Source organism: Gymnoscopelus braueri, assembly GCF_963280865.1.
Source record: "Gymnoscopelus braueri genome assembly, chromosome: 5".
Lineage (NCBI taxonomy): Eukaryota > Metazoa > Chordata > Actinopteri > Myctophiformes > Myctophidae > Gymnoscopelus > Gymnoscopelus braueri.
The window spans coordinates 206,108-234,062 of NC_137606.1; the positions used below are offsets into that span (position 1 = coordinate 206,108).

The 27,955-nt window shown below is 40.2% G+C and overlaps 1 protein-coding gene across 1 annotated transcript; it reads right to left on the minus strand.

Annotated features, from left to right (window-relative positions):
• Positions 1-587: 587 nt before the first annotated feature.
• LOC308084991 (uncharacterized protein) lies at positions 588-27,955 on the minus strand. Its single transcript, XM_080428002.1, has 5 exons — positions 27,922-27,955; positions 24,891-24,934; positions 7,454-7,520; positions 3,524-3,886; positions 588-1,805 (listed from the first exon to the last, which is right to left on the minus strand). The coding sequence occupies exons 2-5, from the start codon at positions 24,891-24,893 to the stop codon at positions 907-909; spliced, it is 1,332 nt and encodes a 443-aa protein (XP_080284128.1). The 5' UTR covers positions 24,894-24,934; positions 27,922-27,955; the 3' UTR covers positions 588-906.

Sequence of the window (27,955 nt, forward strand, 5' to 3'; positions counted from 1 at the left end):
ACAACTTATGTGATGACATGTTTGCCATCAAGATTTTGCGAAGACACAGACACAAGCTATTGTTGTTTTAATCACGCTACATTAATGATGACCTCACATTCAATGCATTGATAGAATCCGAATGGGGTGCCAGTGGCACCCAAAAAAGGATAACACGCCATTGTGGTCCTATGTATTCAATTAATCAACAGACAGAATATTAACAGAGCACTGAATCATCAGCAAACAAGAACCGCTGGTATTTCGGCTGTGACAGCTGCATGAGATGTGAATGGCTTACTTTTGAGGACACACACTGTTCTAGAAGGTGTGATCATTATAAAGACAATTAGAAAATAATGAGTAACAGTTTATATTTTTGTAAAAATTTGTGATACCTCAGCTTTAATATAAATTATTTGAAAATGTCATGCTGGATTAGAATGTATCATTCATAGATTTTTTTTTGCTTGCAAAAATGTCGATCTACAAGCTAACAACGAGGAGCGATTCTTGGAGTCCAATACCATCATACGACAAAGTAAAGTTGGCTTTTAAAGCAACAGTACACATTGCTTTCTGTCTGCTTGAAAAATATTTGGATAGCCTGCTGGTAACGAAGAGTTGTTTAATGATAGGCCACATTTGTTTTTAAACATTTGCCAACTTTGCCAACAACAACTATCAATAATAAAAAAGGATCAATAAGGTACAACATTTCAATAAATTGATTTAAATCATTCTGATTATTAAAAAGCCTTTCATTTTATATCTGACTTACCTAAACCTGCAAATACCTTGACTAGGTTCCACTGTGCTTTACGGTGTTATATAATGGTACAGCAAGGAGTTTTCATTGATTAATAAAACATACATTTTAGCTTGATAAATGGTAATTGTAGATGCCCGCGAATATAAACTTTCAAGCTACGGAATCAGGGATTGTTCTCCGGAATCCTGGGGGGGACTACCTCTATGAGTCCACATGTGTGTTTTCAAATGGTCCTTTAGACGAAAGACTTTGCCACAAACTGTACAACTGAAGGGTTTTTCACCTGTATGAATTGTCATGTGATTCTTCAGCCCTCCACTTCGAATAAAATGTTTGCTACAACCTGTACAACTAAAGGTTTTCCCCTGGGGGTGACTACCTGTATGAGTCATCATGTGTTCTTTCAAATGACCCTTTAGACGAAAGACTTTGCCACAAACTGTACAACTGAAGGGTTTTTCACCTGTATGAGTTATCATGTGATTCTTCAGCACCCAACTTTGAATAAAACGTTTGCTACAAACTGTACAACTAAAGGGTTTTTCCCCTGTATGAGTCCTTATGTGCATATTCAGCCTTGCATTAGTTGGGAAGCCTTTGCCACAAACTGTACAATCAAATATCTCTTTTTTCAGATCTTCCTTTTTTTTTAAGCTGAAGAGGATATAGCTGTATGAAGAGAGCACATAAGCCTGTGTTTCCGTGTGTTCAGTTGAGGTGGAGGCTAGAGGTTCTGTCTCTCTGTTTTCACCATCATCTTCACTTTTCACTGTTGGTGATGAAAATGTTGGCTCATCACCCTCCCTGATTTCATCATCATATTCACTTTTCACTGCTAGTAATGAACATGTTGGCTCATCAGCCTCCCTGATTTCATCATCATATTCACTTTTCACTGCTAGTAAGGTGTGCGTTGACCCATCAGCCTCCTCTGCTCTTTGAAGTAGCTCCTCCTGTTCCTCTTCAAACTGTGGTGGCTCCGGTTCCTCCTGCACCAGACTAGATCTCCATTCCTGCTGTTCAGTGGAAACCTCCTCTTTACACACAGGGGGGTCTAGAACGTCAAGACAGACACAAGACAGCATTTGAGAAGATCATAAAATGTTGGAACTTTACATTTGTCCATGCAGGGTCAACACTGTTCTGTAACTGTGGTAGTAGGAGGAACCTTCGCTAAATGATTGCTCCATTTCAAAACTAGTCTATCCTTATTTTTCACAGACATTCATCAGCTGCAACCGTTCAAATTTACAAATACAAATACAAAAATCAATCTGGCACAGTTACTGAAGTTAAAATGAACCAATTCTGCATCAAACAAGTTCAACACGATTGACCACACCACCCCCCAAAAAAGACAATAAAAACCCATCTCCCTCTCTGTTCAGGTCAGGGCTCACAAACGATTTTTTTGGTGAACTGAAAACTGTCTCAGTTTTGTACTGTAATGTTTGAATGCTTTTGTACAACTCATGTGATCTTTCAGCACCTTTACTCAATTCCCACACTACTTGATTTGATTCCTTAAATCATCCCTAAATTGTCACTCATGAATGGTGGCTAGTAGGATGGACTGACTATAATACTATTGACCCAAACCCAAACCTCTACCAAAGTGGTAAGTACACTTAGAAGCAGCTGTTGGAATACATGTGTACCTAACTAGAGACTGGTGAAGGGAACAGTACATTTTCAAACTTGGATGTAGATCAAAACAAATCATCAAATTGTACATTGATATATATACTGTATATATTGAACTGGCAAACAATTCAATGAGTCAGGCACAATTACTGACGTTAGAATGAACCAATTCTGCATCTAACGCAGTCAACCGGATTGACTTGAGTCAAGCACTGACTCAGGGCAGTCAATCCTGCGAACAGCCTTTTTGCATGTAGTTGAAGCGCAAGGGGGCGGGGGGCGGGTGGGGAGAGAGTCAGCGCACTGAAGTCAAGGCACAGACTACTGTGTTGTTGACAGACAACGGATGCACGCTTATGAGAAACAACACAAATAAAACCTGGCAAAACAGTTGTGTGCATTAGCGCAAGATGAGGGTAAAGGAAACATTCAGTCTAAATGTCCAGTAATTCGCATGCGAAAAGGAAACATTAATGTCCAGTTTGCTAATCCACAACTACTGTGCCAGATAATCACCAAGAGAGTTAAAAAAGAAAAAAACGTTTCAGTCATTCAGTCCGACTTCACTGTAGCCTATAGTAGCCTTTTCATAAATTATATTTGTATTAGGCTGTCCTGAGAGTTTATAATATTTAGAGAAATGTAAAGTTTCAAATACAAAAGTATTGGTAGTAGTTGCTGGACAGACATTTAGACTGAATGTTTCATTTATCCTCATCTTGCGCTAATGCACACAACTGTTTTGCCAGGTTTTATTTGTGTTGTTTCTCATAAGCGTGCATCCGTTGTCCGTCAACAACACAGTAGTCTGTGCCTTGACTTCAGTGCGCTGACTCTCTCCCCACCCGCCCCCTTGCGCTTCAACTACATGCAAAAAGGCCGTTTGCGTCAATCCTCAAGTAAAACGACATGATCGTGACAGCCCTACTAACAGCAGGCTTTAAAAAAAAGAAAAAAAAGAAAGCATGGCCCCGAACCTGCATATTCAGCAGAACTACAAAGTCCTGTGAGCCATTCGCAATGGTGACACCTACTGACTTAATTAGGCTACTGCCTTAGAAAACGTGTGGGAGTTTACTACGAGACGATCACACACTGTGACGGAGAAGACTTTTAGCATGGACTTACTTGATGTTGAGTCAAGCACCGTTGTGTATCTTTTTGTCTCCTCCCACTCGTCACTGTCGTCAGTGTCAGATTCAGAGCTGTGTGACGAGAGCAGCTGTACATCCATAGTTAGTTGTGATGCATAAGCCTGTGTTTCTGTGTGTTCAGTTGAGGTGCAGGCTAAAGGTTCTGTCTCTCTGTTTTCATCATTATATTCACTTTTCACTGCTAGTAAGGTGTGCGTTGATCCATCAGCCTCCTCTGCTCTTTGAAGCAGCTCCTCCTGTTCCTCTTCAAACTGTGGTGGCTCCGGGTCCTCCTGCACCAGACTAGAGCTCCACTCCTGCTGTTCAGTGGAAGCCTCATCTTTACACACAGGTGGGTCTAGAATGTCAAGACAGAAGACAGCATTTGAGAAGATCATACCATGTCTGAACTTTACGTTTGTCCATGCAGTGTGGATGCTAAGAACAACTTATGACGACTTTAAAAAACAAACAAAAAAAACAACGCTTTTTTCACACAGAACCAGAGATAATGCGATCCGAAAATGTACTGCTCCATTCACTTCCTAGTTAACTTATTACTTCAAAATCCTGTATCTCGGCTCCTGTGTACTTTTTTTTTTACTATGTATTTTTGGCCGAGACATGTTATTTTCAAAGGCGTATAAAAGTGAACAGTGGAAGCACAGTGAAACCCTCTGTGATTAGCAACCATCAGGGGATCGATCTCACTGGAGATAAATATTCTGTGAGTACTTCAAAAGGTAAGAAAATCGCTGACAGTGGGTGCACGTAGCCAGAAATAAGTCTGGCAGTGAAAGAGTTAATTTCATTAGATGTGTTGCTGTTAACTCTATGACTGCCGTCGACGCGTTATCGAGTCAATTGCTAGTTTGTCCAGTTGGCCGTCGACGCGTTAGACGCGTGTTTAGCGTTTTCATTGTTTAATCTGTGATTGCGCTGTTCTGTTTATTTTTCATCATCAGTTTCGCTTTCTGATTCCTTCAGACTCACCGGGTTCCGGATTCATGACGCAGATTCCGTTTCCGGTTCTCTTTTTTTTTTTCCCGGTTATTTTAGGCCAGAATAGGGGAAAAAACGTTCTTCACACGGTATAAAAAACGAACGGAGATCCACTTCTATTTTCTTTAGTCTGGGTGACGAACAGTTATCGTCGTCGTGTATCACATCGTACTGAAGCCCGATCGGCAATCTGCGAAAACGTCACATCCGGTTATGACGTATGGACTGTTTGAGCCTGTTTGGGGGGGTCGAGCGAGTGATCGAGGTGTCTATCTGCTGCTCTCTGCTGGTCGATCTGTCGTATGTGTTTAAAACCGCAGCCAGACAAACTATTTGAAAATTAAATAACAAAATAACAAACAAAAAAAACACGAATGAAAATGAAAATAAAAAATAAAGTCAACTTCCTGTTGATTTTACTATTTGAAGATATGGATACAGATCCGCAGATCGAGTCCGGGGTTTCTTCCTTTAAAAATCTTACTACTATATAATTGACAAAAGCTCTGATGTTCGGCAGCGATTCGCAAGCACAGGATCACTCCACATGCCTCCAAGACCCGTCACAGACTGTCGATCAGCGTTAGGCTATGTTTTAGGCATCTTACCCCACCTCGATCAGTGATCGGACTCTCGGTTTGATTGATTCTCCGATTCGCCTATCAGACCTTCAGCCTGATCTGGCAGGTTGCCTTAGCATCCAGATACAGGAAGTCTGACCTCTTTATCACATGACCGAGGTTGGGAGGTTGGGAGGATGTGACTAGAGGTTAGGGCCGCAAAGAAAAGCGGGGAGGGAGGAGAGGCCAGAGAGGCCGGACTTCGCATGACGTGTGTGCAGAGCTATAATTAGGCCAGGTCGCCGTCATGGTTCATAAATATCTCTTACAGAGCCAGCGCTGTCAAAGTTTACATTGAGGGTAATGATGAGAGAACAACTGACAATATTGTTTACACTGAACTATTTTAATTAACTTTGAGCCAAGAGGAGGAAATTGACTATTTAGAAGGGATGACAAAGGAAATGTTCAAAGACTATGATGAATTAGAGCGCTGCAATAGTGTCTTGACTTTGAGCCACGCAAATGCCAGGCAGGTAGAAAGAGAAGAATTGGAACAATATAAGGTTGGGGCCTAAATGTGAGGGCCGCGAAGCATCTCCTCACACCAGGCTTTGGCGTTTTGGGTCTCTTGACCTGTATTTGTTAAACTAGATGTGAGGGCCGCTTTGCGGCCCTGACATCTAGTTAGAGTAATCAACAGGAGGTTGAATTGTATTTATTCATCCTAATATACAATCGAGAGTCCCGCGAATGCGTGACGGTCGGTCGGTCGTTCATCATACAGGTCCTTTTCAGCTGAGTGCAGCCGACTAGAGCAGAGCGAAAACGAACGGCGGCCATTGAAATGTCTCCATCTCCAACTCAACCAGACATCACTGCCCTTTCGCTCACGCACAAAAAGGTACTCATAGCTGCTTTTTCCTTCCTTCAACGTTGTGCGCGTGTGTGTACGTGGGTGTTTGTTACTGTGCCTTTGTACTTTCGCGGTTTGTCCACGGTGTCGAACTCTAGAGGAATTTCTAGTTTATATACATTACTTGTTTGTTCTTTTACAGCACAAGGTTTTGTGATATTCTATATTGGCAGAATCAGCCTTGTTTGCATTTGTTTATGCGCTAAAAAGTTACTTTGAGAGATGGTTCACCATACGATGTAAGTCAACAAGGAGCGTATTTTGAATTATCAGTTGCTAATCAACGGAGCAACATTCTTTTGTGGTAATTACATAACCCAAACCTCTACCAAAGTGGTTAGAAGCAGCTGTTGGAATACAGGTGTATGTGTACCGGCTACTAAGTAGAGACTGGTGAAGTGAACAGTACATTTCCAAATCAAAACAAATCATTAAATTGTGCATTCATTTATACTGTATGTATTGAACTGGCAAATATGATACCATTCAATGAGTCGGGCACAATTACTGACGCTAGAATGAACAAATTCTGCATCTAACACAGTCAACCCGATTGACTTGAGCACTGACTAAGGGCAGTCAATCCTCAAGTAAAATGACATGATCGTGACAGTCATACTATCTGCAGGCTTTTAAAAAAAAGGAAAAAAAAGTATGGTTCCCGACCTTTTCAGCAGAACTATGAAGTCCTGTGAGCCATTCGCAATGGTGACACCTACTGACTTAATTAGGCTACTGCCTTACATAAACAAGTACGACAACGTTTATACACTGACGGGGAAGACATTTAGCATGAACTTACTTGATATTGCATTGATAGTAAGTACATAATACATCTCTGTAAATTATAGTAACATCCACCAAAGGTTTAGAACTAAACAGTGTGTAAATCCAACACACAGTACATTTACACACACGACTGACGTAAACATAACAACCAACCTCCTTTACGGCAATGTGGTAACGCAGATCGCTTACAAGCTAACTGTCATCCAATGTGTGGTGGATATACACGCACATACAATTATTAAGTACAGTTGTAATTCACGGCGATCTCACCCATGTTTGCTAAGGCAGTATTTCCTTTAATGCATAGGTGCTGTTAGCTTTAAGAGTTAATACACAACTCTGTGGTGCGGACGTAATTACCTGCGCGACGGGTCTGTTATTGTTTTTCTTCGAAATAAACGGAGTGCTACTTGGCTTCTCAAAGAGGAATACATCTCTATCGTTTCTCTGCCTGCACTCCTACAAATGTGCCGCTCACAAGTTAAGTGAGCAGCGCATCTTGAACTCTGTGACTCATTATCTCCCGACTCATTATTTAATTATTAATCCCACCCCTTGTTGAACAATCAAATACACATAGATTTTTGGTCCAACAGCCCTGGACATTAATCATGATCAATTCATATCGAAATGGAGGTTTTTTAACTTTTTGCATTACCTTTAGAGCCTTTAATGTTCTGCCATCTTCTCACCGCTGCTTGACCATTTTTGTTTTTGCGTGGCATCTACAAAATGAAGAGCAAAGAAAAGAACAGAACAATATCCATTAATAATAATAATAATCAATTTACAATTCAGGCCTTTAGCAAGGTAAACACAAGGTTCTGATGTCATAAACTGGCATGGACTCCATATTAGGGCATGGCTGACACGGAACAGATACTGAGCTCTCCATCCATATATGGGCATAAAAGTGAGACTCAGAACAAAGACAGACAGGCAGGCAGGCAGGCAGACAGACACATCTCCATGTATGGTCATGAAAGGAATACAGACAGAGTAGACACTACAGTGTTAGTTATGTTCTTTTTCTTTTTGGCAATATGGATTGGTCAGATGGATTGGTCAGAGGAAAGATTTAGCTCAGAAAAATAGGAAAAATAACCGATCTACAAGCTCACAACACACTGCGATCCGTATTGTTGTGAGCTTGTAGACTGGCTATTGTTTTGCTATTTTGAAGATTTTTGACAAAGACTGAAACTAAGGATATATGATTTTAGTTCGTTTTGGAAACACACAAAACGTTAGTTATCGTATTTTTGTAAAGCCTTGTTTTTATTTCTATTTCAGTCAACTCAAATATTTTAGTTTTTTGTTATTTCATTCACTTTCAAGATTTTTATAAAATAAAATAGCAGATACTTGTACATCTGCTATCTGCTATTTTTGAATAGCCAACGTATGAAATATAGATAAAAGGGTTAAAATGATTGTGAAGCTGTATTAACACATTTTGCTGGGGAGTGGGGACACCCTGGTACCTATTCAAGGACCCTGGGGGTCCCCGGACTCACTTTGTGGGCCGTGAGCACACTACAAGTGGGCCCCCAAATAAAATTGGTAAATCACTCAAGATTGTAATGATAATACTAGAAAATACTGTTCCTTAAGAAACAATTTGGGCTTGCTATGTTGGTTATGTTATAGTGTTATTAATCGTGTCGAGTATTACTAGTGTGTAAAGAGTGCCGCTAGTGTTAAGTATTTACAATGTTGAGTTAAGTGTTGATAGTTTGAAGTAGTGTTAGTGTTAAGAGTTGGTTTCTAGTGTTAATAAGGCAGTTGCTAGGGTAAAACAGCAGTTGCTATGGTCTAATACGTGGTTTCTAATGTAAAACAGGTAGTTACTATGGTAAAACAGTGGTTGTTAAGGTCTAAAAAGTGGTTGGTAGGGTCTAATAGGCGGTTGCTAGAGTAAAACAGCAGTCCCTATGTCTAGCAGGTGGTTGTTAAGAGTAAAAGAGGTGGTTGCTAGGGTAAAACAGTGGTTATTTGTGTCTAATAGGTGGTTGCTAGGGTTTAATTGGTGGTTGCTAGGGTGAATAGGTGGTTGCTAGGTTACAACAATGGTTGCTGTGGACAAATGTGGTTGCTAGGATAAAATTGTTGGTTGCTATGGTCTAATAGGATGGTTGCTAAGGTAAAAGAGGTATGTATGGTCTAATATGTGGTTGGTAGGGTAAAACAGGTAGTTGCTATGGTTAAACAGTGGTTGCTAGTGTCTAATAAGTGGCTGCTAGGGTAAAACAGCAGTCAATATGGACTAACAAGCGGTTATTAGGGTAAAACAGGTGTTTGCTAGGGTAAAACAGTGGTTGCTGGTGTCTAAGAAGTGGCTGCTAGGGTCTAATTTGTGGTTGTTAGGGTGAACAGGTGGTTGCTATGGACAAAAAGGCGGTTGCTAGGGTCTAATATGTGGTTGCTAAGGTAAAACAGTTGGTTGCTATGGTAAAACAGTGGTTGCTAGGGTCTAATTAGCTGTTGCTAGGGTTTAATAGTTGGTTGCTAGGGTCTAATATTTGGTTGCTAGGGTGTAATATTCGGTTGCTATGGTAAAACTGTTGGTTGCTATGGTAAAACTGGTAATAGCTAAGGTGAAATTGATGGTTGCCAAGGTAAAAAAAAGGGGTTGCTATGGTACATAACTAAACATCAACGAAAAACACATATTGAGTGTATATGTTTGTTGAAATGTCTGTTGACATATTTGTTGATGATAGCAACGGCCCTTGCATCCTCCACCATAACTGATGGTATAAAAAGATGAACTATCAACAAATCACTTCAGTTGATCAGCATCTGAAGGAGGAGGAGCACAGCACTGAGAGCAGCATGCCACCTACAACTAACAATGGACGTACATTTAATGTACATGGATGTACACTGTTCTTTTTGAACAAGATGGATACAAGTCGTATTAAGGTGAGTGACAACAATAATTTGTTGATATATATTAATATTCTTTTTTGATAATAGAACCAATCTACTCCAACGAGAGTCATCAGTGACACTAACAATTGAACTACTTTTCATTTACAGGACAATCTGAAGGAGAGTGGAGTTGGCAAACGGGGAGAGGAATGGACCTGGCTGTATTTGCGATCAGTATATGGTGATGCCGCAGTCAACTGGACAAACGCTGGACACGAGACGGGGAAGCCCTATGATGTCACAGTGGGTCGTACTGACGGAACAACTCAGTACATAGAGGTCAAAGCAACCAAGGACGTTAGCTATCAAACCAGATTTGTTGCATCACACAACGAACTCAAACACGCTAGAAACAACCTGGCCAACACCGAATTCTACTTTGTCGTCAACGTACAGGCAGACACACCAGAGCTGTACCATGTGACCAACTGGCGAGATCATTGGGCAATTCAACTACCGGAAGGTAAAATGCCAAAGGAAATGCGTTTTGAAAAGGAGTTACTGAGATTAGCTCAGTACTCGTGCCTGTTGCCAGAGTACCCGCTGTACCCACCTGTATGTCTGCCCCCCCCTTTGAGCCCTATACAGAATATGGAGGAGATGTCTTTATCTGTCCTGTGTACCTTTGGGTGTATACACAAGTTTCCAACGGAGAGTGGGCATCAGATCTGGTTGTAAACTATACATATGCGGTGCTTCCGCCGGATATGTCCCCCACCAGGCCTGTGCATAGGGCCTGTGCCCCAGTAAATTCCTGCGGAAACAGGTGGATACCTTGCTAGAAGGTGTCAACAGATGATTCAGTGGTGAAAATGGTATGAAAAGGTAAGCAGTAGCATTTCCTTCTGTTTATCAAAAAGTATCAATATTCTGACACTGTGACTCTTGTATGAGACACAATGGCTTGTTCTGTATTAATTCAATTAATTGATTCATATAATAAAGTATCATAATCATCATTACATGTCCTTGACTTATGTTTGTGTATGTGTGTGAGGGGGGGACGCTATACTAAAATATGTATCTGAAAACATGTGGTAACATAACGTGGTAACATAAACATGCTTCACACACTGCCTATCTCTTTCTCTCTTGTGAGTTGCAGGCTACAAACATAGCCTATACTTAAATGTACCAAAGTAAAAGTACTACAAATTTAAAAAAATAAAAATCTAGCTTTTTCAAAAATAGCAGATCTACAAGCTCAAAAGGTGTCACGTTGTAGATTGGCTTTTTTTTTCTCGAATGGCAAGGACTCAAGTGGTTAACGTATGTTTTGTATCAATAATCAAATCTGTAAAGTAACAGGTAACTAAAGCTGTCAAATGCTGTCATTGTAATGGAGTAAAAAGTACAATATTTGCATCTGAGATGTAGTGGAGTGGAAGTAACAAAAATGTAAAGTATAAGTATTTCATAATCATAGTCTAGGGCATTCACAACTAATGATTTTTACTAGTCGACTCATTAGACCAAGTAGTAGTCGACTAGTCGAAATTTACATTAAAAAAAAAATACAAAAAAAAAAAAGGTTTTAGGGGGGGCATTGTTGTAATTCCATCCTACTACTATATTACTATTATTATTATCCTCCTGCCCTTATTTTTATGGCGTTTTAAGGGAAGCGCTTCTGGCACAGCAGCACAGCACCACAGCAGCGTCTCCAAGGATCCCCATTGCCCAATAATAGGCTTCTATTGGGCATACTTTTGACCCCCTTTTGATAAAAAATTAAGTCAGGAGGATAATAATAATAGTAAGATGGGCCATTACTATGGCATTACTATGGCACTATTCGACTAGTACCAACAAAGTCGACTAGTGGTTATACTAGTCGACTAGTTGGTGAAAGCCCTAAATCATACTGTGCATTGTACTGCACATTATTGTATAGTCCTTGAGTAAATGTACTTAGTTGCTTTGCACAACAGACCAGCATACATGTTGATAAGCAATAGCATTTGGGTGGATTATTCCTTTAAAAAGGACTGACTAGGCATGAAACACCAACAGGTCTACTAATTCCTACAGTGCAGAGGGACAAGGGTTGATGTGAATGGTTTGAACTCAAAACACATACATCAAATAGCTTAGAATAGATCTTTAGATTAAAGTGGAGAGCGGACCTGTGCGAACGTGGTGATGTTAAAAAAAAATCTGCAGTGTAAAAATGACAAAGACTCACTTCTGTCTCTTTCTCTCTCTCCCCTCTACAAACACCATTTGTGCGTATTGGAAAATCTGAAAAGAATGTGAGATCCACATGTGCTTTGAAGTGGGATAGCTCCAAAAGTATGAAAGTTATCAAAAAAATTATCACAGCAATGGAAGCCACAAGATAGCTCAAACTATTAACGTTTGAATGGAGTCTGTGAGCTAAAGAATGCTGAAGAAACATGACTCGACTTTAACATCCACTTTCCCATTGACTTTATTGGGTGTTTAAAGTTATATAAAAAGAAAAAAGAAACATCAAAATAAAAAATAGAAAAAATAAATGAATACAAGCACCCATGTCCACAGTAAGCTTCTTTTTCTTTTTGTTTCTAGAGTGATAAGTATAAAAAGTGAAAGGTAGGGTAAGTGATATTTTTTGGTATTTGTTTTTGTTAAAAGGTTAAAGTAGTATATTCTGATAGTAATCATTACAGAGTATTTGCTCAGTCACAGGGGTCTCTCAAACAATCTTACAGAGTGTTTGCTCGGTCACAGGGGTTTCTCCAGCTCTTTGAGTAAACAGAATATATATACATTTTCATGTTTTTTTTTTCAACATTTAAGCCAATCAGGAGAGAGAACTGAAAATGCATTTTCTGTTTAATAAAGAGCTGGAGAGACATGGGAGACTCCTTTTACTGAACAAACACTCTATAGCAATGAGTACTATCAGAATATAGAGCTATTTAACACTTATTTTAACTAAAGTAAATCACTTACCCTACCTTTAAAGAGTTTCTGGGTGAAAGTATGTAGGAGTTGCCAAACGTTTTGAGAAGTTAATCTACAAATAGTTAAGAGGACATGAGTCTGCTCGCTGAAGCGATCCCGCAATAATATTAATATGAATGTACAAAAAAATATATATAAAAGGTATGGAATTATTTTTTTAAAGTCACTGTATTTTTCGTTTGAAACATAGAAAGAGATTAGTTTTCATTGAGTCTACAGTCCTCTGAATATTAATTAAAGACTGTCTGGTGAAGGAAACAGAGTAAATGTTTTCACACGGGGGGTAACTAGAATTAAAAGTAGGGTAAGTTTGTGGTTAAAATACGTATTAAATAGCTCTATATTCTGATAGTACTCGTTGATATAGTGTTTCTTCAGTAACAGGGCGTGTTGACATTTTCCGTGTCAAGGACCCCCAAATTGCTGTATATATTTGACCACGAAACCCCAACTGAAAAATTAACTTCAAGATTTAAAAAATATGTTCAAAAATAGCAGGTGTACAAGCTCGCAGCGCGGCACAAAGTGACGGCACGTGCTGTGAGCTTGTACATCTGCTATTTTTGAATAGCCAACACATAATATATGGATAATGGGGTTAAAACGATTGTGATGCTGTATTAACACATTTTGCTGGGGACCGCCTGGAACCCCCTCAAGGACCCCTGGGGGCCCCCAGACCCCATTTTGAGAACCACTGCTATAGATCAGTGAATCTCAACCTGTTGGCCGGGGCCCACTGGTGGCCCGTGAGGACACTGCAAACACTGATGTTGGCATACAAAACAACCAGAGGTAATGGCACCCCTACATCTTCAAAGCCTGATCCAACCCTATAATCTCTACCGCTCACTCAGACCAGCCAACACAGGGAAGCTGTCAGAACCTTCCCTAAAACATCCGAGACAACGCTCCACACGTCCCAGACTCTTCTCCCTTCTGGCTCCCAATCTGTGGAATGAACTCCCCATCGCAATTAGAACTGCAGACTCACTCCCAATCTTCCACCGTAATCTGAAGACTTTTTGGGCTCTCTATGTTGGTTGTGTTGTAGTGCTATTAATCGTGTTGAGTATTGTTAATGTGTAAAGAGTTCCGATAGTGTTAGTATGTAAAGAGTGTTGATAGTGTTAAGTATTGACAGTGTTCAGTTTAGTGTTCATAGTGTTGATGGTATTGATAGTTTGAGGTAGTGTTAGTGTTAAGAGTGTTTCTGGTGTTAAACAGGCAGTTAGTTGCTAGGTTAAAACAGAAGTCACTATCGTCTAATGTGTGGTTGCTAGGGTAAAACAGAAGTTACTATGGTCTAGTAGGTGGTTGCTAGGGTGGGGGGTGGGGTCGAGGGCTGCGCATTTCATTGTTGTTAGCAAATTTTTCCAGAGAGTTGGAGTGACAACAAAAAGAATGACAGAAAACCTAGTATTACCAAAGACAAAAACAAAGGAAATATGGCAACATTTTGGCTTCGGAGAGGTGTAAAAATGTAGATCTGCCTATATGCAAGAGCTGTCTCAAAAAAGTCCCGGCTAAAGGTGGTAATACATCAAACTTGCATGCTCACCTGAGAAAGAAGCATGCCGCCATAGCTGCCAAGATGGGGCCCGCAGCCAAAGGGGGACCATCTACAAGTTCTGCTAGGCCTTCAACAGCAACACAAGTATCCATAGTAGGGGCATTTTCAATATAATCAGGACAGTGCCAGATGGAAGGAGTGCACGGATGCACTCACTAAATTCATTGCAAAAGAGATGGTTTCCTTCAACACCGTGGAAAAGCCGTCGTTTAAAGCACTTATCCATACACTCGACCGTCAATATGATCCACCTGGTCGCAAGTATCTTTCAGAAACTGCCGTTCCAGACTTGTACAATGAAGTCAGAAATGAGGTGCAAGTTTTAATTAAAGTAGTACAATGCAGGTCCACAAATAACGATTTTTAGCAGCCTCTGCTGGTCATTACCGTCACTGCATGCCGTTCATTTATTTCTGCGTTACCCAGAATTCCATTTGTTTTCACCGGAAGACGGAAGCATTTCAAAAAGCGTTCTTTTAATTGTTTTATACTATCTGTGGATCGTTTCTCTTAGCCAGTGGAGCTTTAGTTACCGTGAGCTGTGTTTTCTTTTTCTGTTGTTTTTCGATCTTCAAATGCTACAATCTCTTAAAAACAGCGTGAGATTCCTTTTTGTTATTAGCGCGGTAGTTCCTGGCCAAACAGGAAACCGGTGCGGTAGTTCCTGGCCAAACAGGAAACTGGTGCATTTCCTTTTCTGTTTTCCGGCCGGATGACGTCATTTTCACGGGAAAGGCTCACCGAGCCACATTTTCAATAGAAATTATAATAGAAAAGGCTTTCGGGGGTGAAATTCATGGAGTGGGTGTTGTGAAACATTTGCCACTCACAAAAGATATACAATTTAACTTTAGTTTTGTTGAAAAAGTTACCTAGTATTACTTTAACAAGGGCCAGGGCCACTTTGCACTGACGCACTGGTCCAGTGTTAATATGACACCATTCATGTCATTAACGGTCCATTTGATTGACAAAGAATGGAAGATGGTGTCTAAGTGCCTCCAGACAAGTTTCTTCCCAGAAGATCACACAGCAAAAAACATGGCTGATGCACTCAAAGAACAGTTACGTGAGTGGCAACTGGATCCGAAAAGATTGTCAGCAATAACAACGGATAACGGAGCCAATATTGTTGCTGCCATCACCAAGGAATTGTGCTGGCCGTGGGTTAATTGTTTTGGCCATAACCTGCATCTTGCCGTGAACAACACACTGGCAGCCGAACCGAATCGCAAGAGGATAGATAACACCATGCAGCGGTGTCGCAGCACCATTTGCCAGTTTTCTCACAGCTGGAAGAGAAAGAGGGACATGAGCCTAGCACAGAAAGACCTCGATTTACCAGACCACTCGCTTATTACGGTGAGATAACGTTCAATCAACGCGACAATCAATAAAAACATAATGTAGCCTATGGCCTTGTAGTTAAGAAAGACCACCCAGTTATTAATTAATAGAAATAAACAATACGTGCATATTAAGTAAGCAGGCTATTTCATGTTATTTATAGATACATTATCATTATAGCCCTCCATTTACAATTTTATTATTATCATCCAACAGGATTGTGCAACTCGCTGGGGCTCCAAACAGAAGATGATCGAGCGAATTGCGGAGCAGGAATCAGCAATACGTCGTATTCAAGCGAATGACCCCAAATGTAATGCCAAGCTCAACTGGTCTGATAAGGATGTGTTGATCGCGGTGAACAAAGCCCTGAAGCCAGTCAGTGATTTCAGCGACTGTCAGTGATTTCACAGCTTCTGCGTCTGCGACACAGAAGCTGCTCCGCCACCCAAAAAAAAATTGGTCATTGGGAAGTCTTCTTGGTCACAGAGCAACGGCCGCTGCACCTCCAAAAACCACAGAGGAGAAGGTTGCCAGCGAATTTGCAATTTATACACAGCTGTTATTATTGTAGATGTTGTTTTCATGTTCATTTGCACTCTGAGTAGGCTAGGCCTATACCGATTTTCTTTTATTATTATTATAATCATTGAGACATCTTTATATTGTATTGTATTATTTGAGGATGTTTACAGTTTGTTTTCATGTTCAAATGTTCATTTTCAGCCACTGAGAACGAGTAGGCTAGGCCTGCCGTTTTATTGTTATATTTGAAGTTATTTAATATTTGTGTGAGCATTGATAAATAAAGACATGTGTGACTGTCACTCTGTTGTCCAAAATATGGTCTTTACACACTAATTCATGTAACATCATAGCATAGGGGTCAACAGCAGCCACATAGAAAAAACAAAAAGGAAAAAAGACTCAAGTGCGACCTCCAGTGGTCAAAACGGTATTACGGTTTAATTCGATTTTTAATTAAATATTGAACCGGTTTAAAAATGTTCATATCGGCACATCCTCAGTTGCTATGGTCTAATCAGCTGTTGCTAGGGTTTAACAGTTGGTTGCTAGGGTCTAATATTTTGTTGCTAGGGTGTAATATTCGGTTGCTAGGGTAAGAATGTTGGTTGCTATGGTAGAACAGTGGTTGCTAGGGTCTAATTAGCTGTTGCTAGGGTTTAATAGTTGGTTGCTAGGGCGTACTATTCAGTTGCTAGGGTAAATCTGTTGGTTGATATGGTAAAACAGTGGTTGCTAGGGTCTAATTAGCTGTTGCTAGGGTTTAATAGTTGGTTGCTAGGGTCTAACATTTGGTTGCTAGGGTGTAATATTTGGTTGCTAGCGTAAAACTGTTGGTTGCTATGGTAAAACAGTGGTTGCTATGGTCTAATTAGCTGTTGCTAGGGTTTAATAGTTGGTTGCTAGGGCGTACTATTCAGTTGCTAGGGTAAATCTGTTGGTTGATATGGTAAAACAGTGGTTGCTAGGGTCTAATTAGCTGTTGCTAGGGTTTAATAGTTGGTTGCTAGGGTGTAATATTCGGTTGCTAAGGTAAAACCGGTGGTTGCTTAGGTAAAACTGGTAATAGCTAAGGTGAAATTGATGGTTGCTATGGTCCATAACTAAATATCAACGAGAAACACACATTGAGTGTATACGTTTCTTGAAATGTCTGTTGACATATTTGTTGATGATAGCAACGGGCCTTGCATCCTCCACCATAACTGATGGTATAAAAAGATGAACTATCAACACATCACTTCAGTTCATCAGCATCTGAAGGAGGAGGAGCACAGCACTGAGAGCAGCATGCCACCTACAAATAAACATGGACGTACATTTAATGTACATGGATGTACACTGTTCTTTTTGAATAAGATGGATACAAGTCGTATTAAGGAGGAGCTATGGCGCCTGAAGGAGAGTGGAGTCGGCAAACGGGGAGAAGAATGGGCCTGGCTGTATCTGAGATCAGTATATGGTGATGCCGCAGTCAACTGGACAAACGCTGGACACGAGACGGGGAAGCCCTATGATGTCACAGTGGATCGTACTGACGGAACAACTCAGTACATAGAGGTCAAAGCAACCAAGGACGTTAGCTATCAAACCAGATTTGTTGCATCACACAACGAACTCAAACACGCTAGAAACAACCGGGCCAACACCGAATTCTACTTTGTCGTCAACGTACAAGCAGACACGCCAGAGCTGTACCATGTGACCAACTGGCGAGATCATTGGGCAATTCAACTACCGGAAGGTAAAATGCCAAAGGAAATGCGTTTTGAAAAGGAGTTACTGAGATTAGCTCAGTACTCGTGCCTGTTGCCAGAGTACCCGCTGTACCCACCTGTATGTCTGCCCCCCTTTGAGCCCTATACAGAATATGGAGGAGATGTCTTTATCTGTCCTGTGTACCTTTGGGTGTATACACAAGTTTCCAACGGAGAGTGGGCATCAGTTCTGGTTGTAAACTATACATATGCGGTGCTTCCGCCGGATATGTCCCCCACCAGGCCTGTGCATAGGGCCTGTGCCCCAGTAAATTCCTGCGGAAACAGGTGTCAACAGATGATACAGTGGTGAAAATGGTATGAAAAGGTAAGCAGCAGCATTTCCTTCTGTTTATCAAAAAGTATCAATATTCTGACACTGTGACTCTTGTATGAGACACAATGGCGTGTTCTGTATTAATTCAATTAATTGATTCATATAATAAAGTATCATAATCAACATTAGATGTCCTTGACTAATGTGTGTGTGTGTGTGTGTGTGTGTGGGGGGGGGACGATATACTAAAATATGTATCTGAAAACATTTAAGGTTAGAAATATGCAACGTGGTAACATAAACATGCTTCACACACTGCCTATCTCTTTCTCTCTTGTGAGTTGCAGGCTACAAACATAGCCTATACTTTAATGTACCAAAGTGAAAGTACTCCAATTTTCAACAACAACAAAATCAAGCTTTTTAAAAAAACAGTAGAGCTACAAGCTCAAAAGGTGTCACGTTGTAGATTGGCTTTTTTTCCCCGAATAGCAAGGACTCAAGTGGTTAACGTATGTTTTGCATCAATAATAAAAATCTGTGAAGTAACAGGTAACTAAAGCTGTCAAATGCTGTATTTGTAATGGAGTAAAAAGTACAATATTTGCATCTGAGCTGTAGTGGAGTGGAAGTAACAAAAATGTAAAGTAAAGTTAAAATATTTCATAATCATACTGTGCATTGTACTACACATTATTGTATAGTCCTTGAGTAAATGTACTTAGTTAGTTATGCACCACTGACCAGCATACATGTTGATGAGCGATAGCATTTGGGTGGATTGTTCCTTTAAAAAGGACTGACTAGGCATGAAACACCAACAGGTCTACTAATTGCTACAGTGCAGAGGGACAAGGGTTGATATTAATGGTTTTAACTCAAAACATGAAACATTTCAAAGTAAAAATAAATGAATACATTGTATTACAAGCACCCATGTCCAAGGTAAGCTTCTTTTTCTTTTTGTTTCTAGAGTGAAAGTATAAAAAGTTAAAGTTAAAGAGTTTCTAGGTTAAAGTATTTAGGAGTTGCCATACGTTTAGAGAAGTTAATCTATAAATAGTTAAGAGGAGTTTTCATTGAGTCTACAGTCCTCTGAATATTAATTATATATTGTCTGGTGAAGAAAACTGAGTAAATGTTTTCATACGGGGGGCAACTAAAATTAAAAGTAGGGTAAGTTGTATTTGTGGTTAAAATACGTGTTAAATAGCTCTATATTCTGATAGTACTCATTGATATATAGAGTGTTTCTTCAGTAACAGGGCTTGTTGAAATTTTTCGTGTCAAGGACCCCCAAATTGATGCATATTTTTGGCCATTCTTTTTTTTTTACATTTCTACCCAGATTTAGAGGAATATCTAATTTTAAATGAACACTATAAACGAGGATTATACTGAAAAAAGAACTCCACAAACATGAATAATATTCATACAAAAGTTACTGTCACTGATGATCTATATGAGCAATTCAGCATATTACTCTACAACAGTGGGACACAACCTCGTTGCCCTGATCACATTGACAAAACAATCTTTGCAAGAACAGCCACAACAACCACCCAGCCTGCACTAACAATCCAGTATAGCCTTGAATTACTGGTTAACAGTTAACAATAACTGAAATTAGTAGTTTCAGTTATTAAGTATTTTAAGTAGCCTTAGATAAAAACTCTCATTGATGTATTTTATCGATTCTGACATTTTTGATCGCTACGAGAGTCTTAGCTACCACCCCCCAGATTGCCCTGCAAGGTCAGCTCCAAAGCCCATACTTCTCCAAACAAGTACAAATGCAAAATATAAGGTGCTTACCCACGTGCCCCAAATGATAACTCTGTGTCCGGTGTGTTTGTGCAACGTATTAGTTCATATTGTTCAATAAAGAAGTGTTGTATTCCCGTCTGTGGCCGAACGGCATTTCCCCCCCTTGTTTCCTTGAGTGTAATTCCGTCTTTCGCCGGATGCGCCCCGTCACCACCGCCCATTGGGAACTTCCGACAGAATTGGCCACAGACGGGATTAAAACACTTCTTTATTGAAAAATAACTCTAATACATTGCACAAACACACCTAACACCGAGTTAACATTTTGGGCACGCGGGTAAGCACCTGATATTTAGCATTTGTACATGTTTGGAGAAGTACAGTCTTTGGAGCTAACATTCCAGGGCAATCTGGGTGGGTGGTAGGCTAGCTAAGACTCTCGTAGAGATAAAAAAATTATAATCGATAAAATACATCTACGAGAGTCTTTATCTATGGCTATATTAGATAAACAAAGAGAGAGGAAATGAACAGTATAATACTTTTTTGTCCACAAATACCTACTGTATCTGTCTCAAATTAAGACGGATCACTGATTGTCTGCGCTTCTCTGTGTGCGTCTGCTCTCCTAGGTGAATGGACATATGCGTGCGTGCGCCCGGCTACATTAGGTTTCGATTGGACATATACTTCGTTGCGCGTGGTATCGCGTACCGAAAAAAGACTATCTACAAGCTCACAATGTGTTGCAGCGTGACACGTTGTGAGCTTGTAGATCGGCTACAATTCTGTGCGCGACACAGTGCTCACTTAGGTATAATCAAGCTTTACTGGAGATGCGGAGTACGGCATGGATTTCTACAGAGAGCAATTCAATTCCACATAAAATGTTGTATTCAAGTTTAGAGAGTAAGAAAGGGGCAATTCTCTTAGGCTTGAATGCTGCTTTCGAGTAGGGCATTTGCGTTTTTTTCACCATTTATTTTTCTCCATAATAAATGCTGCATCCATGGTCTAGAGAGGGCACCTTTTTTACCAACGGGTAAAACGGCAGGGGCTCGAGCCCCCTTTCATGTCTATGTGTGCACGTGCATGCCACGGACCCCCAACTGAAAAATTCACTTCAAGATTAAAAAAATAAAAATCTGAAATAGCAGGTGTACAAGCTCGCAGCACGGCACAAAGTGACGGCACGTGCTGTGAGCTTGTACATCTGCTATTTTTGAATAGCCAAAACATACTATATGGATAATGGGGTTAAAACGATTGTGATGCTGTATTAACATATTTTGCTGGGGATCCCCTGGAACCCACTCAAGGACCTCTGGGGGTCCCCGGACCCCATTTTGAGAACCACTGCTATAGATCAGTGATTCTCAACTTGTTGGCCGGGGGCCCACTGGTGGGCCGTGAGGACACTGCAAACACTGATGTTGGCCTACAAAACAACCAGAGGTAATGGCACCCCTACATCTTCAAAGCCTGATCCAACCCTACAATCTCTACCGCTCACTCAGACCAGCCTACACAGGGAAGCTGTCAGAACCTTCCCTAAAACATCCGAGACAACGCTCCACACGTCCCAGACTCTTCTCCCTTCTGGCTCCCAATCTGTGGAATGAACTCCCCATCGCAATTAGAACTGCAGACTCACTCCCAATCTTCCACCGTAATCTGAAGACTTTTTGGGCTCTCTATGTTGGTTGTGTTGTAGTGCTATTAATAGTGTTGAGTATTGTTAGTGTGTAAAGAGTTCCGATAGTGTTAATATGTAAAGAGTGTCGATAGTGTTAGTATTGACAGTGTTCAGTTTAGTGTTCATAGTGTTGATGGTATTGATAGTTTAAGGTAGTGTTGGTGTTAAGAGTGTTTCTGGTGTTAAAAAGGCAGTTGCTAGGTTAGAACAGAAGTTACTATCGTCTAATGTGTGGTTGCTGGGGTAAAACAGAAGTTACTATGGTCTAGTAGGTGGTTGCTAGGTTAAAACAGGTGGTTTCTAGGGTAAAACAGGTGGTTGGTAGGGTAAAAACAGTGGTTGATAGTGTCTAAAAGGTGGTTGCTATGGTCAAATTGGCGGTTGCTAGGGTGAACATGTGGTTGCTATGGACCAATAGGTGGTTAATAGGGTCTAATATGTGGTTGCTATGGTAAAACTGTTGGTTGCTATGGTAAAACAGTGGTTGCTAGGGTCTAATTAGCTGTTGCTAGGGTTTAATAGTTGGTTGCTAGGGTCTAATTAGCTGTTGCTAGGGTTTAATAGTTGGTTGCTAGGGTCTAACATTTGGTTGCTAGGGTGTCATATTTGGTTGCTATGGTAAGACTGTTGGTTGCTATGGTAAAACAGTGGTTGCTAGGGTCTAATTAGCTGTTGCTAGGGTTTAATAGTTGGTTACTAGGGCGTAATATTCAGTTGCTAAGGTAAAACTGTTGGTTGCTATGGTAAAACAGTGGTTGCTAGGGTCTAATTAGCTGTTGCTAGGGTTTAATAATTGGTTGCTAGGGTGTAATATTTGGTTGCTAGGGTAAAACCGGTGGCTGCTTAGGTAAAACTGGTAAAAGCTAAGGTGAAATTGATGGTTGCTAAGGTAAAACAGGGGTTGCTATGGTACATAACTAATCATCAACGAGAAACACACATTGAGTGTATACGTTTCTTGAAATGTCTGTTGACATGTTTGTTGATGATAGCAACGGCCCTTGCATCCTCCACCATAACTGATGGTATAAAAAGATTAACTATCATCAAATCACTTCAGTTGATCAGCATCTGAAGGAGGAGGAGCACAGCACTGAGAGCAGCATGCCACCTACAACTAACAATGGACGTACATTTAAAGGTTTAATGACATTCACTTTTACACCACATTCAAAGTCTTTGTCCTGGTCCTTCAAAAGTGTACAAAAAGTTTTAAGTGAAAATTCCATTCCAGTGATCAATGGCAGGTGTTTTTCTCTCACATTTCTAAAGCCTTTTCAACTGCAATGAAAAAAGAAATCTTTGCCTGCGGGTGTCGCTGGTGAGGGATTTTGCCTGTCAATCATCGCCTCTGCTCCGCCCCCCCCAAAGGAAAGGATAGGGGAGGGGAGGGGCGAGGAGGAGAGTGGGCGGGATTATTCGACAGTGACCTCACTGTCGAAGGGCCAAGCTCAGATTACTTTTCAGCCTAATTATTCAGAAAACCCCAGACCACAGAAAATCCACTGAATGTTGTAAGTTCAGTTTTTTTGGGTGTAATTGAGGTCATAAAACCCCAAATAAAACATTGAAAATAAAAAAAGTGAAAATGAATGTCATGATACCTTTAATGTACATGGATGTACACTGTTCTTTTTGAACAAGATGGATACAAGTCGTATTAAGGTGATGACAACAATAATTTGTTGATATATATTAATATTCTTTTGTGATAATAGAACCAATCTACTCCAACGAGAGTCATCAGTGACACTAACAATTGAACTACTTTTCATTTACAGGACGATCTGAAGGAGAGTGGAGTTGGCAAACGGGGAGAGGAATGGACCTGGCTGTATTTGAGATCAGTATATGGTGATGCCGCAGTCAACTGGACAAACGCTGGACACGAGACGGGGAAGCCCTATGATGTCACAGTGGATCGTACTAATGGAATAACTCAGTACATAGAGGTCAAAGCAACCAAGGACGTTAGCTATCAAACCAGATTTGTTGCATCACACAACGAACTCAAACACGCTAGAAACAACCTGGCCAACACCGAATTCTACTTCGTCGTCAACGTACAGGCAGACACGCCAGAGCTGTACCATGTGACCAACTGGCGAGATCACTGGGCAATTCAACTAGTGGAAGGTAAAATGCCAAAGGAAATGCGTTTTGAAAAGGAGTTACTGAGATTAGCTCAGTACTCGTACCCGTTGCCAGAGTACCCGCTGTACCCACCTGTATGTCTGCCCCCCTTTGAGTACCTTTGGGTGTATACACAAGTTTCCAGCAGAGAGTGGGTGCCAGTTCTGGTTGTAGGCTATACATATGCCGCGCCTCCGCCGGATATGTCCCCCACCAGGCCTGTGCATAGGGCCTGTGCCCCAGTAAAGTCCCGCGGAAACAGGTGGATACCTTTCTAGAATGTGTCAACAGATGATTCAGTGGTGAACATGGTATGTAAAGGTAAGCAGTAGCATTTCCTTCTGTTTATCAAAAAGTATCAATATTCTGACACTGTGACTCTTGTATGAGACACAATGGCTTGTTTTGAGACATACTGTATAAATTCCTTTAATTGATTCATATAATAAAGTTTCATAATCACGTGTCCTTGGCTAATGTGTGTGTATGTGTATGTGTGTGTGTGTGGGGGGGGGGGTTGACCAATACGCTCTAAATGTACAAAAGTATTGGCATCACAATATCAAAATATACTTAGAGTACGAAAGTAAAAGTACTCCCTTTCAAAAGCTTTTTTCAAAAATAGCCAGGATTTAAGTGGTTAATGTATATTTTGTATTAGTAAAGATAATAATTCATAATAACCAAATCTGTAAAGTAACAGGTAACTAAAGCTGTCAAATGCTTTAATTGTAAAATGCTTTAATTGTAAAAAAAAAAAAATACAATATTTGCATCTGAGATGTAGTGGAGTAGAAGTAACAAAAATGTAAAGTAAAGTTCATATATTTCATAATCATACTGTGCATTGTACTGCACATTATTGTATAGTCCTTGAGTAAATGTACTTAGTTACTTTTCACCACACTGACCAGCATACATGTTGATGAGCAATAGTATTTGGGTGGACAGGCTCGGCATGAAACACCAAGGTCTACTAATTGCTACAGAGCAGAGGAACAAGGGTTGATATTAATGGTTTTAACTCAAAGCATATGTATACATCAAAAAGCTGTGAGGGCCGCTCTACCTCTAGTCTTCATATAATTGATCCTCACTAATGCTCATTATAAGATGGCAACATGTCCGTCTACTCACCATGTGTCTCTATGAGGAAGGCTGTGGACAGTTCAGAAACCCACCTGGAAAGGAAATTGTAAAGATTTAAGCAAAATCAGTGTTTAAACTTGTTTCTTTCTCTTTTTTATTGCTGAAATTAATAAGGGTGACTCACTTAACTTCATTCAATGACATGGGATTTTAACAGATATTTATTTTTTCAAATATTTGGGTCTCGTCTCATCTGAAAAGTGATTTATGTGCGCCGGTGTCGCACACCAAAAACAGCTGATATACAAGCTCAAAACGCATTGCAGCACGATGTGCAGTGAGTTTATAGATCTGCCTCCCTTCAATGCAACGTGACTAGTACACCCCCTAATCTGGTCCATCCAGGCAGCCCACACTGGCCGGGCAGGTGGCTAACGGCTAGGCTAACTGCAGCAGTAACACATCCTAGTAAACAAACCAATACGTTTTTTATTTCATCTTGGGAAATACTAGCCTGGTAAACCGCTAGGGAAATTACAGCTAAGCTGTCTAATATTCAAGTAGAACATTCAAATAAAAACAGTTTTTTGGTGCAGAAGCTTCGACGGTAAAAAAAAAAAAAGAAAACAGCTTCAAAGGTCAGCCTTAGAAATTTGAAAAAATTGAAAAAATAACCATGAAGTCTCCATGGGATGACTAATCGATAGAATTTGTTTTTTTTGTTGGGTGAACTATCCCTTTAAAGTGTGATAATGATGCACTGTGCATGTTCCCAAAACCTTCCACAGCATCACATTTATTCGTCATTTATTTGTTTTACATTTTGGGAAAAATCTGCCAATGTTTTAACATTGAGGTGCCCACAATGTTTAGGTTCCCACTAGACCTATCCAGTGGTTGAAAAAGTGTCTTGCTTGTTGTTTGTTTTACTTAAAAGGGATAGTTCACCCCCAAAATGACTTTTTTTTCTATTGATTAGTCACCCCATGGAGACTTGAATTCATGGATTTATTTTGTCCCATTCCTAAGCCAATAATTTGATGACCAGCGGACCGGTAGACAGCGGTTCCGGTAGGAGACACAAAGGAGACTCTTTGTGTCTCCTACCGGAACCGCTGCCGGTCATCAAATTATTGGCTTAGTGTAACAGAGTGGTTCACTACCTCAGCCTGATGGCCTGAAAGTCTAATATCTCCCCCAAGCGATAGGGATGTCCCTTTGGCTTAATGGTTAAGATGTTGGCTTTCCACGCGGGAGACCCGGGTTTGAATCCTGGACGTTAGGAATGCGACAAAAACAAAAGAAAATCCATGAATTCAAGTCTCCATGGGGTGACTAATGAATAGAAAAAACGTCATTTTGGTGGTGAACTATCCCTTTAAGTAAAAGTATCAATACTGCAATACAGAAATACTGGAATTCAACATTTACTTGGTTAAAAGTACAAAAGTATTGGCATCAAAATGTACTTAAAGTACCAAAAGTAGAAAGTTCTCATTATGCAGAATGTCCCATATTTCACAAGTTCTCAAATGTATGAAAATCTTTTGAAAATACCAAATCTACAAGCTCACAATGCGTTGCATCACGTCGCATTGTGAGCTTGTAGATCTGCCATTTTCAAGTGGCCGAGATTTATTTATGGCTGAAGTGGTTAATGTATGTTTTGTAATAATAATACAAATCTATAAAGTAATTAGTGTGGTAAACTGAGCCCATTTTGGAAGACGGAAGCAGACATGTTTCTCTGGGCGGTAATAAATCACAATCCTTTAAAGTCCGAGGTAGTCATTTCCAACAATTCCATTTTATTGTCAGAGTTCTCAGCATCCCATACATACAAGTCAATTCGACGTACAGTGCATAGTCCATAGATCCATTTTATCCTGTTGGACGCGACATCTGTGTGTAGCCCAAAAACACAGAGAGTCCTGTTTCTCACCCTAGCACCATATTATAAGCAACCAGATATTCCTCCTTCTGACCACTCACAACACAGATTTTATAGAACAATAGACCTTCTTGGGCAGGCCTTCTCAATCGGCACAAGGAATTAGCATCTCACTTGGTTTAAACATGTGACAATTTACTTTAACCCTTATCTATAAAACTGTACCTTTACACAAGCTCATATTATGCAATCTTTGTTTAACACCTTATTACCTTCAAAATAAGACCACACATATTTGTATTCAACTTTGTATGAATGATTTAGACAGAAAGAGATGATTTAAAAGGGGACTTGGCGTTTTCCTTAGATTCAAGAAGAAAAGTCTACATGCAACTAACTGGCTTCTCCCCAACCACATTTGTTCACACTTGTGTACTTACTATAGAATAAGCTTTTACTGTGAGCTAGTTATAATTTACAATAATTCAGTTTAAGTCTATTTCTTTTAACAGCTGGCTGTAGAGAGAGAGAGAGAGAGAGACATGGCAACATGCGTGATTAGATCGCATAATTACAATGCCTTTTTGGGAACAAAGAACTCGGCTGGGTGTGGTGTTTCAGGTTCACACCTAAGACAATAGACAGGATCCCAGAGTTTTAACCCAATTACCTCTGTTGCAGACAGCTGTACTCCCCCACACTCTGACAGGGAACTTTGTTGACAATTTGTGTTCATAGTGTATTAATAGCATATTAACTTCATATTCATCAGTCTTGAATACTGATACACGACATTAGTAACTAAGGTTTTCAAATAATTGTAATGGGATGTAGTGGTCTGGAGTAAAAGTAAAAGTAATGAAAACTGGAAATACTCCAGTAATGTAAAAAAGAAAAAAATTAAGTACAAAGTAAAGTACTTGAGTAAATGTACAGTTACTTTACACCACTGACCTCATGCCTAGCTCCATAAAGAACCTCTCACTCCGCTAAGAGCTAAGAGAGGTTCTTTATGGAGCTACCTCATGCCGTGTTCTTTCAACAAACACCTCCATATATTTTCTTCAGCAGCTGTAGAGGCGCTGATTGATTGAATGAATTGGGTGTTTGTTGTTTTAGTTTTATTAGCAGTGAAAATAACAATGAATTCACTGTTTATTCAAACATTGAATGAATCCTAACGCTTACCGTTAGCTGTGTTTATGGAACAACAACAATGCCA

Bases quoted from the DNA above. Each gene is read 5' to 3' on its own strand.
- LOC308084991 (XM_080428002.1), bottom strand. The intron at 3,887-7,453 runs GTAATGCAAAAA...TTGACATTCTAG, and splicing joins GAACATTAAAGGCTCTAAAG to ACCCACCTGTGTGTAAAGAT. The intron at 1,806-3,523 runs GTAAGTCCATGC...TTGACGTTCTAG, and splicing joins GGTGCTTGACTCAACATCAA to ACCCCCCTGTGTGTAAAGAG.